Source organism: Nanorana parkeri, unplaced genomic scaffold (assembly GCF_000935625.1).
Source record: "Nanorana parkeri isolate BGI_ZX_2015 unplaced genomic scaffold, ASM93562v1 scaffold1318, whole genome shotgun sequence".
Taxonomy (NCBI): Eukaryota; Metazoa; Chordata; class Amphibia; order Anura; family Dicroglossidae; genus Nanorana; species Nanorana parkeri.
Genome location: NW_017307586.1, coordinates 257,077 through 269,950, shown reverse-complemented (window position 1 = coordinate 269,950; position 12,874 = coordinate 257,077). Strand labels below are relative to the sequence as shown.

Sequence of the window (12,874 nt, the reverse complement as noted above, 5' to 3'; positions counted from 1 at the left end):
TAGATAATTTCTTTTTAAACCATCTCCAAGGTTCATTTTTTAATTTCTTTGTTCAATGTGTGTTATTTTTACAGAGCTGGCTTGCAGATCCCAATGGTGGTCCTGAAGGAGAGGAGACTATGCGGGAAATCCTAGCAGAAGCTAAGAGGATTGCAGAGTTGTGCGAGGATCCTAAGGATAGAGAGGACATCTTGCGTTCCTTGGGAGAAATAGCAGCGGCCACTGGCAAGCTGAGTGAGCTCCGTCGACAGTATGTACAAAATAAATTCAAGTAAACCTGTTACATAATGGTGGAAAATCTGTGCTAATGGAAAAGAAAAAATATTTTACAAAAAATATATATATTAAATAAATTAGAAGGTTAAAAGCTGCTATATCAAGGTTGTGGAGCCTTAATCGTCAAGGGGATAATTTAAACAGCTTTCAGAACCTTTCTATGAATCTAAACATACTAAAAAGTGCTAAATAGTATTTGTGTAAATGCAAACAAACCATTTTTATATACCTATACTGTAGTATAGATTATGTGAAATCTATGTGTAAATTAAGAAACTAGTAATACATAAATTACATTATAACACAAACATAAGTACAAAAGAATCTAAATAATACAAGTATATGATCCAATAGCAGTAAAACAAAAACCGTTAGTGAAATATAAGATAAAACAGAGGAGGACAAAAACTCCTTTCCAGATCCGTGCAAGTCCCACAACTGTATGTGAAAACAAATAAATGTGTTCCAAAAACGAAGAGTCCGTGCTCCTTAATGTGCTTCACAGAAGAGTTTCCCCTAATGGGCATGCACTCACCGCGAAAGAGTGGTCGTATGATAACAGCCAATATACGTTTTTTTCAATCAGCGCGCATTAACATGAAGTCAGAATAGCTTTCAGCATCCTCTGTCCTTAGAGCCACTTTTTTCAAATTCCATCTTCAGCAGGTGACCATAATAAAGCAAAACACAATCCTCACGTGCAGTATGTAAAATTTATTTAGACAAAAATTATGTAGAAACTCACATTTAAGAAAGTAACAGCCAGACGGCTACCGCAAAAAATCTGTCTCCTAAGATTGAGAGTGTGACGTCACCAGATCCCGCCTCCGACGCGTTTCGTCGTCACGACGTTGTCAAGGAATAGCAGGTCTGCTTGGTCACACTCCAGTCATCATTTATACCCGGGGCTTACGAGCAATCTGTTAGAACACCTTCAGGTGTTAAGCTAATTCAACCGCAGGGGAAATGTTTCTATATAAATGCTACACTAACAACTCACAAACCCTTATACACCACCATCCACCCGCAATAGCCATTTTGTAGGAAGGAATGAATACACTTGTGTTCTTCCAGTCTTTTCCTAAGCTCTCTGGTTGTCCGTCCTACATATTGTAGTCCGCATGGGCAGTCTAACAGATATGTTATGAATCTACTCAGGCATGATATAAATTTATTCATTTTATATTCCTTATTATTGTTAGATTTAAACAACATAGTTTACTTAAGTCCCTGTAGCCCTGCAGCTCACACATTTTTTACATGGGAAAAACCTTTCCCTTCGAAAAAGGTACCTAGTGCATGTATTATATATTTATATACATTTATTTACCTAGTCGATATATTGGGACGATTTAGATAGATTCCAACATATATGTATGCATCCTTATTTACTGGAATATAGATATAGTTTTGTCCTATAAGTGAAATATTTCCCACTGATATTTATATTTTCTACCTACAAAATGGCTATTGCGGGTGGATGGTGGTGTATAAGGGTTTGTGAGTTGTTAGTGTAGCATTTATATAGAAACATTTCCCTTGCGGTTGAATTAGCTTGACACCTGAAGGGGTTCTAACAGATTGCTCGTAAGCCTTGGGTTATAAATGATGACTGGAGTGTGACCAACCAGACCTGCTATTCCTTGACAACGGCGTGACGACGAAACGTGTCGGAGGCGGGATCTGGTGACGTCACACTCTCAATCTAAGGAGACGGATTTTTTGCGGTAGCCGGCCGGCTGTTACTTTCTTAAATGTGAGTTTCTACATCATTTTTGTCTAAATAAATTTTACATACTGCACCGTGAGGATTGTGTTCTGCTTTATTATGGTCACCTGCTGAAGATGGAATTTGAAAAAAAGGGGATCTAAGCACGCAGGACGCTGAAAGCTATTCCGACTTCATGTTTATACGTGCTGATTGAAAAAAGCGTGAGTGCATACCCATTAGGGGAATCTCTTCTGTGAAGCACATTAAGGAGCACGGACTCTTCGTTTTTGGAACACATTTATTTGTTTTCACATACAGTTGTGGGACTTGCACGGATCTGGAAAGGAGTTTTTTCCTCCTCTGTTTTATCTTATATTTCCCTAACGGTTTTTGTTTCACTGCTATTGGATCATATACTTGTATTATTTAGATTCTTTTGGAATCATGTTTGTGTTATAATGTAATTTATATTTAATTATATTTAATTCATAGGTTCTGAGCGCTGTATAAATTATCCCCTAAACCTGTTGCATACCTGCCAAATAAAAATTAGCGTGTAATGACAAAATGTGTATGCAAAAAACCATCGAGATCCAGAGACACAGGCTTTGGAAGTTATAATTTTAATACTTTCCAAGTATAAACTTTAAGCTGCTTCTAGCTCAGGATCTGTTAATTGTGTCATGACTGTGCCGCTCTCACCTTCTGGGTTTCCTTACTGGTAAATGAGGCAGACTATCGCTATATTAATAAGAGGCTTGGGAAGGGGAGAGGCCAAGATTGACTTTTACGTATATACATAAAAATTTTCAACTACCACCATTTTATTCTATAGGGTCTTGGCATTCAGAAAATATATAATGTTGGGGGGTTTTAAGTCATTGTCAGGCCTAAAATGTGGAATATAACATGGGTGCAAAAAATGAAAAAAGGGCCTCAGTCATGAAGGGGTTAAGATATGCTTCTGATGTAACATTTACTGACTCTAGCTCCCTTTTATGCATAGTATACCCTTTATGAGATGTCCAGGTTTTTACTAAGAGGGTTTTGGTGTAGATGGACATGTATAGAAATAAAAGCTTTAGTATATGTTTTTTTTTTTTCTTTCCTTTTCTCTTAAAAACAAAACAGAGGGAAGGGAAACACACCAGAAGCACGTGCCTTAGCGAAGCAGATAGCAACTTCACTGCAGAATTTGCAGACCAAGGTGAATCGTGCCGTGGCCAACAGCCGTCCTGTGAAAGCTGCTGTAAATATGGAAGGAAAGGTAGAGCAGGCCCAGCGCTGGATTGACAATCCCTCTGTGGATGACCGTGGTGTGGGTAAGAAAATTGTTTAACATCCAACTCAAGTGTTTTTGTTTTGTTTTTGGTAGTGGGGAAGTGTTAGAACATCTATTTTATTTTTTTTATATTGCGGTCTCCCATTTGTACTGTCCAGGTGATGGGTGTCAGAACAGCAACTAAGGGAAATCACCACAACATGGACAACAATATAAAACCTCATAGAGCTTTTAATTTTTTTTCTACTCTAGTACTAGTTTTTGGTTGAAGTTAATCCTTAACTGGTAGTCTAGGGAAATTATTGCATGACGCATTCCATGATTGATTTCCTCCAACTGTAACCTTCAAGATGAGCTAATTAAAAAAACAAAACAAAAACAAATCAACAGCAAAACACCTATAGTATTTTAAATTCTCTTCTTCCACTAATTAAATGTATTCTTTTATGAGTACGTCTGTTGGCATTGTCAAAGCATTTTTCTTGTATTTTGTAAAGGTCAAGCTGCCGTCCGTGGCCTCGTAGCAGAAGGACGTCGCTTGGCGAACTCTATGATCGGACCTTACCGCCAAGATATGATGGCAAAGTGTGACCGTGTAGAGCAGTTGGCGGGAACACTTGCTGAGCTAGCAGCACGGGGCGAAGGGGACACACCACAGGCTCGAGCTGTGGCTGCTCAACTCCAGGATGCGTTGAAGGTTGACTATTGAGTATTTACAGCTATTTGTTTAAATGAAGTTAGCATTTGTTAACAAGAGACCAGGGGTCATGGTGATGGCAACAGCTGCATTTGTGTTCTCTGCTGTAAAGTGACAGAGACAAGGTAGACTAGGTTAAAAATAGGTATCCCTTATTTAATCAATTTTTTAAATTTGATTTAATATCAATATTAAAACGATATTAAACCTTGCAGCTAAAATGCAGGGTCTGCAAGGGGTCACATCATCCTCCTTCTCCTTCTGCCGACATCTGGAGAATGCGTCTCCAAATCTCACTGAGAAGATGCTCCCGGTGCTGTGCCTCAGTGTCATCTCTTGAGATTTTGAGCACCCATCATTCCCTGAGATCACTTTGGCAGAAGGATGACATCACTCCCTGATTTTATTTTGTGTTTAAATAAGGGTGATACTTTAAAAAGTGAGCCTTGCACGCTGTTAAGATTATTTTTTTGTTTCCTCTATGCCCACACGAGGAGATAAATAGGACATTGCTGTAGCCTGCATTGTATTTTCCCCCCGTTTTGGGAACAGTGATACTATTGCCAATGCCTGCTAAATGTTCCAAAGGAAAAGATGGGGAATGCTTTCCAGGGAGGGCAAACAGTAAGCTCTTCTCAGAGCACTGTCCTGGATGTCATCTTGGCAAGAATGGAGTTTTAAATTTCCCTAAGGGCGTGCGTCAACTGGCTTTTTGTTTGCATCATAACTGCTTCTCTTCCCCTACAAATATCTGCGAATGCAAAAGCCACTTAAATGCAGGTCAGGAGGAGGTCACATGTACCTGTCAATAAATTCTGAATGACCTCAGAAGCCTCCCAAACTCAAAAGCAAGTTCATTGATACAACCTTAAAGCCCGTCTCTAATGGGGACAGATACAGCAGTAAACCATGAAAAGGAAAGTTTGACTGTAGTTCCATTTGATGTAATATATTGTCCACAACTTGAAAAGGGGTTTTTCTTACATATATTTTGCTTTCTAGGATCTGAAGACCAGGATGCAAGAAGCAATGACTCAGGAAGTGTCTGATGTATTCAGTGATACCACTACTCCTATTAAACTTCTGGCTGTGGCAGCCACCTCACCACCTGATGCTCCAAACAGAGAGGAGGTCAGTTCCTGATGATCCTCTACCTCTTTAGTTTTCACCTACTGTCATAGTTTACTACTTACACGTTTTAAAATCTTGTCACTAGATGTTTTTGGAGAGATCTGCCAATTTTGAGAACCATGCGGCTCGTCTTGGTGCTACAGCAGAAAAAGCAGCAGCAGCAGGATCAGCTAATAAAACCACTGTGGAAGGAATACAAGCAACTGTAAAGACGGCCAGGGAGCTCACTCCTCAGGTTTGTTGTGGGGCGGGCTCTTACACTGAGTGGTATCATCTATACTTACTGGACATTTTAAAACAAACTATAACTGGCATAGTATTTCATTCATATAAAAAGTTCACTTTGTTTGCTTCGTGTGTGAATGTTGCCAGCACAAGGTAAGCCTTAACCAATGATGATATACAAGCTTTGTTTATTTATATTTTTTTGTAAACAAATAGAGAGCTACACATACCTAGGCATGCGAGGACAGCTATTTTTGCTCATTACATATCCAGACTGTACTTCCTACTCCAGAAGTAGTAACCAAGACTGACCCTAGATGGGCTGATATTGATAAGATTTGACAAAGATTCAGTGAACATTGAAAAGTATACTAATGAAAGGAAACAATATTTGCAGCATCCTAAGTAGAAAATCTATTATTGACGATCAATTTATTTTATTTTATTTTTTACAGGTATTTATGTAGCTCTGATAATTTTACACAGCGCTTTACATAGTTGCACATTCACATCAGTCCCTACCCTCAAGGACCTTACAATCTAAGGTCCCTATGCATGCATACATAGAGGGCCAACTTAGAGAGGAGCCAATTAACCTACCAGCATGTTTTTTGGAGTGTGGGAGGAAACCCACACAAGCACAGGGAGAACATGCAAACTCCTTACAGATAATGACCTGGCTGGGATTCGAACCAGGGACTCCCAGTGCTGCAAGGCAGAAGCGCTGACCACTACGCCACTGTGCTGCCCATCAATAAAATTAGCAATATTATTGAACATGATGAACATGATCATTTCCAAGTAATTTTTGTTTAAAATGAGTTCAAATCACTGTTTATCCCTCAGGATTATTATAGCTTTACACATCTCTGCTAATGTTGAAAGTACAAACTATTGGAAAATAAAACATCAAAGAATGGCTAATTGCTCTAATGTGCGTTAAACCATTGCAAAATACATTCCTGTTAACTTGCATAACTTTAATTAACCATATTCAATAAATATCCGAAGAAACTTGAGAAAATCATCCCAAAAATTGACTGTTCTATGGTTGGCCTATGATTGATAGTCCTTAAGATATATTTACACTTTTGCAACCAAATTGGGATAGCACCTAACATACTGTATATTTGTTACCTGTAACAATAGCATATCTTCAATATTTAAAAAATACTTGTTACTACTTAAGGTAGTTTTTACTTGCTTAAAAATCATATCTAGTTTTCCCCTTCTTTGTCATTTTTAGAAGGGGGCTGTGGAGTAATATTTAAAGTAGTTAACCCTGTATGTACTGTGCTGGTAGATGTCTTTATCAGTTGTAAACAAGTTTTGAACACTGTCTTTCCTAACAAGAGGGTAAAGATCATAGGGCTTGGTTCTGCATTGTATGTTAATGCACTGTTCAAAAACAATGGGCATAACGTCTGTCCCTTATCTCCACATTGCCATCTATTCTAAGCAATTGAAGTTGCCTGCAGAGTCCTGTGTAAAAATCTGCTTCCAAGAAACAGTACAAGTAAAGATTAGGTATGCTGAGAGAATGAGAACACATAACAGACATATATAGACTTGCCATGAGTAAAAAACATGGAGGTTGTGACTGCAGACCTCTCATTCAGAAAATGCTAGTTGCTCACTGTGTGCTTGCTGAAAACACACGATCGTTTCCCTTCAATTAGTAGCATACATTTAGTGAGGGAATATCGCACTGTATAAATGCATATACTCTGTTTATGTGAATTATATTTGGCTTGTTGACCAGGTACTGCTGGGGCTGAAGGCTTCTTGTTCTGTGAACCATTGTGCAATAGCACCCCTTATCTTTCAGTCGTAATTTCTGGTAGATTTGACTGGTAGGTTTTCAATGCTTTTTTAATTCTCTGACGTGTATGTCTTATAGGTAGTCTCTGCTGCTCGGATCCTGTTGCGTAATCCAGGGAACCAGGCTGCCTATGAACACTTTGAAACCATGAAAAATCAATGGATAGATAATGTAGAAAAAATGACAGGTTTGTTTTATGCAGTTTTCTTGGAGGGCTGCACTCATCTTTACTGCCAGAGATATGCTACTTTTTCTTCTCATGAATCCTAATATCTGCCAAACTATTACCTTCTATCTTTAACTTCCTTTTCATTTGCTAGGCCTTGTGGATGAAGCCATAGACACCCGGGCCCTGCTGGATGCTTCTGAGGAAGCTATTAAGAAGGATATTGACAAATGCAGAGTGGCCATGGCAAATATGCAACCCCAGATGCTTGTTGCTGGAGCCACTAGTATTGCGCGCCGTGCAAACCGTATCCTGTTGGTGGCCAAAAGGGAGGTGGAGAACTCAGAAGATCCAAAATTCCGAGAGGCGGTAAAGAATGCTTCAGATGACCTTAGCAAGACCATCTCTCCTATGGTTCTGGAAGCCAAAGCTGTAGCTGGCAACATCTCAGATCCAGGTAAGGTGCTTAGTAAGTGCCTCTGAAAGCAAGAATAAGTACAAAACACTCTACTAACAGAACTATGGAGGTATCATATTGCTGCCCTCCTTGTCAAAATACTATTTACCTGGTGGTCTTTGGCTTTAGTAGTTTGCGAGTCACTGACCTGTGCAAGCATGCAGCTAGTGAAGTCAGCACTCCTTTTCTTTATAATATTTCTGGCTCAGTCACTCCATTTTGCAAGCCTTGGATCAATATAACAACCACAGAAGGCTCTGCCTGAAAGTGTAGATAACCTCCCCCCCCCCGCCTGAGTACAGAGTTATTAAAGCTGCTATTGCTAAACTCGCCTTTTGAAAATGCTAGCTACCTGACCATCATCAGATTATGCTTTTTGACTGCATTAGGGGCATCCTTGTTCCTGGTCATTGACTCGGATTACTAAGGCCATTTTAGTAGTGGCTTTTATCGGTCTCAGTACAATTTTTGTTTAAATTAGGATATCAAGGATTGGTGAAGCTTTTCCTGTTTTCTGCATTGTGACAAACATTCTCATTTAGTTGTGTTACCTACTTTTTAGTAGATATGCTTATTTTGGTTTTCACTATATGTTGTTGGCTCTTTATATATTGTGACAATATTTGTGAAATTATTTTTCCAACGTGCTATTCTTTTTCCCCCTTTAAGCTTTGCAGAAAGGCTTCTTGGAATCGGGCTACAGGATCCTAGGAGCTGTGGCCAAAGTGAGGGAAGCATTCCAGCCTCCGGAGCCAGAATTCCCTCCACCTCCCCCTGACTTGGAGCATCTGCGGGTAAGCTGTGTGAGATTAAGCTATCGTCCCCTTCAAATGAACTTGGACATTATCCTTGCAGTGGCGGCCTCATAAAAATGCATTAAACTCAATGAAAAGAACATTTAAAATGAAGGTCACTTTTAGTTTCTTAGGTGCAGCCTAGATGACCAGCTTTTATTTCTCTACAGTTCAGTACCTTGAATATTCAGTGGCAGTGGCAAAGTATAACAATTTATTGGACCTCAATTCTATAAGGTTAAAATATATCATTTTCTAAATTTAGAGCTATTGAAAGGAAACAGGGAATTGCTTAACATTGGCGGCCAGTGCTTAAATGGAACCTGTCATGAAAGAAATAAAAGGCCACCGTAGCTCTCTGCCCCCTGAAAAAGCTAGCTGCCTGGTTTCAATACATTAGTCACAGACTGAGAACAAAGAGAAGCAAATAAGACCCAGAAAAATGTCTCATTCTTTTTTTGATACTTGTTCTGAGTTAGTGTCCCTTAAGCAAAAAACATGACTGTAAAGAAATAGCATTTTTTAAAGAAGAGGTTTGCAGTCGCAGCCTGCATATTTTACATGACGGGTTTCCTTCACCGCTCTTAGCCAACAAGTGCAGACGGTCAGGAAAAGCCATTACATTTGGCTGTCATCATTTATTATTGTTGTTGCATCATTGTCAGCAATATGTTTGTAGTTTAATACTATTTCATTTAAAAATATGACCATCCCTGTACTAGCTAGAAAAGACCATATTTCCTGAGTATATTTTGTGGAATCCGTACAGACTTTTCAGTATTGGGTATATACATGAATTAGAGTACATTTTCTGCAATAAAAGACATTAGAAATGTGATATCTGTTGAGAAATTCTCTATAGGCATCCCATTCCTAATACATTAGCAGTAAACAGCATGTTCGGTATGGCAATCAATTTCTACTACATTATCTTTCCTCTAGCTGACCGATGAGGCTGCACCTCCTAAACCACCTCTTCCTGAAGGAGAGATTCCACCACCCAGGCCCCCACCTCCTGATGAGAAGGATGAAGAGTTCCCTGAAGAGAAGGTGGGCGAGGTGAATGAACCAATGATGGTGGCTGCAAGACAACTTCACGAAGAAGCACGCAAATGGTCCAGCAAGGTAATTTTTAAGGAGGGTGATATACATTAGGGGTGGTGGGCTATGAATCTGAAGAGAATACTGCCTTCAGAAGATATAGCTTACACATTAACAGAAGCCAAGAGACAGAATGTTTGTATGAAGATATAGTGTATCATATCTAGCAGGCAATTTCTGCTGCAGTATTTCTCAACCGAGTTCCTCTTACAAGCGATGTCCTCAGGATTTCCTATTTGTGGTCATTTCTGACCTCACCCTGTGTAAGATTTCACAAATCCTGAAAGCATGACCTGAAGAGGGTTCATGAGAAACACTACATGGGGGCCATTAAAATATAATGAGCTTTAATGTATCTTGTGTTCTGCATTCTGGTAAACCATAGTATTTATCACCAGCTGACAGAAATGGTTTTATGTAAAAGTACAACATACTGACGGAGAGAAGCATGTTTTTAACTGCCTGGGGATATTAACCCACTAATTGTCTTCATTCTGTGAAACACATCAAACAATGAGCGACCTACAATGAAACAGAGGAACACGTTATGTGGTGATGGTGGTTTTCTTTCTTTTGAACTTGTAGCTCGGCAGCCTTTTCACATCCCTGATTTTTATATATGATGCTTCAAAACTTTTTAAATGATTTGGAAATTACATCTCTTCTATTCCTGTCCTCAGAGTTTCCCTTGCTAGCTGTTTTTATCTTTTAGTCCATATACAGCAATTCACTTGTTAACATCTTTATTAGCCAGAGAATCCTATGTATTGTGCTTCTCTAAGCTTAATTTTGCAAAATAATTGGTGGCCTCATTCAGGGCGATGTCCCGCCAACTGCCATGCTCTTGTACAACGAAGGTGCCTTAGTGAACAGTTGGAAGTTCATAGTCCTGAAGTCAGTAAAGTCTAATCCCCAGTTACAGAATGACACCAGTCTCATAGAGGCTTACTGGTTATCTTTAAAGGAAACCTGTCTTTGGAGGAAATTTTCTGGCCACCTAATAAATTGTTTACCTGTTTTGTTATGTAGAGCTACTGGGTTTAATACTTGGTGATCATGGCTTAGTCACTGACTCAGAATAAAAATAAGCATATCAAGATAGTTTAAAATCTGCATACTTGTTCCAGGTCAGTGGCTCAAAGTACTGAAGTAAGCAAGTGGAATGAAAGCCAGACAGCGAGTATTTTTATAAGTATAGGTCAGAAATGGGAGCTTCTGCTTGTCTTTTATGGTATTCTTCAAAGCTGTATTGTGATGGATGCAGAATCATAGAAGGGCCAAAATACCTTTCCTAAGAAAAATAAGGCTTCAAGCAGGACCTCTCACGTAACCAAAATCTAGGTGTTTTGTCACTTGATATTTTCTCAGGGCATTGAAAGATCAGCCAGTCTGAACTTTGATCTTCCCCCCTGAAATGAGGCCTGGCCATTTTGGTTTTGCAAGCAAAGATCAGTATTTAAGCCCTTCTACTACTCTGATTCATCCAACACTGGAACCTTAGCTTTTCGTTAACATTGGAGTGAAGCTCAGTTGTGCACAATAAATGAACAGGTGCTTTCTTTATGATAGGTAAAGTGGGGTTTGTAGACACACATTAGGTTTTAAATCTTGCCTGGAAACAGAATATTATTTGGATGGAGGTAAAATATGGTATTGATAAATGTATATGAAAGCTATTGTTTAGTATTTGTATCTGTCTATATATTGATGTAAATGTATTATTTCATGTTGGTGTCCTTTCTATTTCTGGTAACTGGCATTTGCTGCAATAAGACCAGTGCAAATGGACTAAAGAAATTGGTGTTGCAGCACATTCCATGTTTTTCCCATTGGCGTGTTTTCAATATTAGTTCAGGTATACAGCAAAGAAAAATATGGGAAATCAGGTACCTTTTGTAGTATTTCTATATATTTTTTTCAATGTTGTAAACATATGGCTTACCAAAGCAAGTATTTAATGTGTTGTATGTTAAAAAAAGGCCAGTCCACCCAAATGCATAGTTATCGGTAGTTTTGTCCATGGTGTTATTATGCCAAATTACTGCAAAGATATCTCTTTATGGTTTCAACCGCACACAAGTCTTTCCAAGGTCGTGATGTTCTTTCCTAGTTGATTTATTTATTAATATTTATAGGAGGCACCTTTAATATTAGGCTGCATTGGAGGTTCTTGGCAACTCCACCGTACTAGATAAAATGCCTGGGTTTCAAATCCCAGAACATCAGCTATCACTTACTAACTGATGGGACACTTAGCTACCACTGCAGCATGTAAAAAAAATTCATCACATACAGAGTGCAATAAAATAAATAAATGCTACAGTGAATATGAAATTACAGACGGCCCATTGTTCATCAATTAGCAAGCACTTGTTGGCCTTGTTTGGTTTATCAAAAGTAATAATTAAGGAAGTCTGCAAAAGGAAGCCAGAGTCTTCAATTTCCAGATTTTGCCTTTAAAAGTGTGCCATAGCCCAAACATATTTTTTAGGGTAAAATCCAACGGCTCAACTACTTTATATGTCATGTCTGGGTTACATTTCGGGAGAGAACCCTTGGCTCCTGTCCCAGAGATGCAACAAGAAGAAATAGGAAAATCTCTCTAAATGTGAGTGGGAAATGATCCTGTTAGCTGTAGCTAGCTGTTAGCTAGAAAACATGTCCCTGTTGGAGAATTTCTCCTAAAACTTTGATTTTACCATCTTTTATTGTCCTGGTGACAGTGTTCACCAGCCCTAATTGAGCAGATACAGTTGGGCAAAAAAGTATTTAGTCAGCCACCAATTGTGCAAGTTCTCCCACTTAAAAAGATGAGAGGCCTGTAATTGGTATCATAGGTAGACCTCAACTATGAGAGACAAAATGAGAAAACAAATCCAGACAAATCACATTGGCTGATTTGGAACAAATTTATTTGCAAATTATGGTGGAAATTAAGTATTTGGTCAATATCAAAAGGTCATCTCAATACTTTGTTATATATCCTTTGTTGGCAATGACAGAAGTCAAACGTGTCCTGTACGTCTTCACAAGGTTGGCACACACTGTTGCTGGTATGTTGGCCCATTCCTCCATGCAGATCTCCTCTAGAGCAGTGATGTTTTGGGGCTGTCGCTGGGCAACACAGACTTTCAACTCCCTCCAAAGGTTTTGTATGGGGTTGAGATCTGGAGACTGGCTAGGCCACTCCAGGACCTTGAAATGCTTCTTAC

General features: G+C 39.0%; 1 protein-coding gene across 4 annotated transcripts in view; it reads left to right on the top strand.

Annotated features, from left to right (window-relative positions):
* The window catches only part of VCL (vinculin), an 85,536-nt gene that overhangs the window by 62,667 nt on the left and 9,995 nt on the right, over positions 1-12,874 (top strand). For all 4 annotated transcript variants that reach the window (XM_018569291.1, XM_018569290.1, XM_018569294.1 and 1 more), the window contains 9 exons: positions 75-250; positions 3,119-3,309; positions 3,767-3,966; positions 4,969-5,097; positions 5,183-5,332; positions 7,223-7,331; positions 7,465-7,767; positions 8,437-8,561; positions 9,504-9,686. In XM_018569291.1, coding sequence (XP_018424793.1) covers positions 75-250; positions 3,119-3,309; positions 3,767-3,966; positions 4,969-5,097; positions 5,183-5,332; positions 7,223-7,331; positions 7,465-7,767; positions 8,437-8,561; positions 9,504-9,686 — 1,566 coding nt within the window. The remainder of the gene's footprint in view (positions 1-74; positions 251-3,118; positions 3,310-3,766; positions 3,967-4,968; positions 5,098-5,182; positions 5,333-7,222; positions 7,332-7,464; positions 7,768-8,436; positions 8,562-9,503; positions 9,687-12,874) is intronic.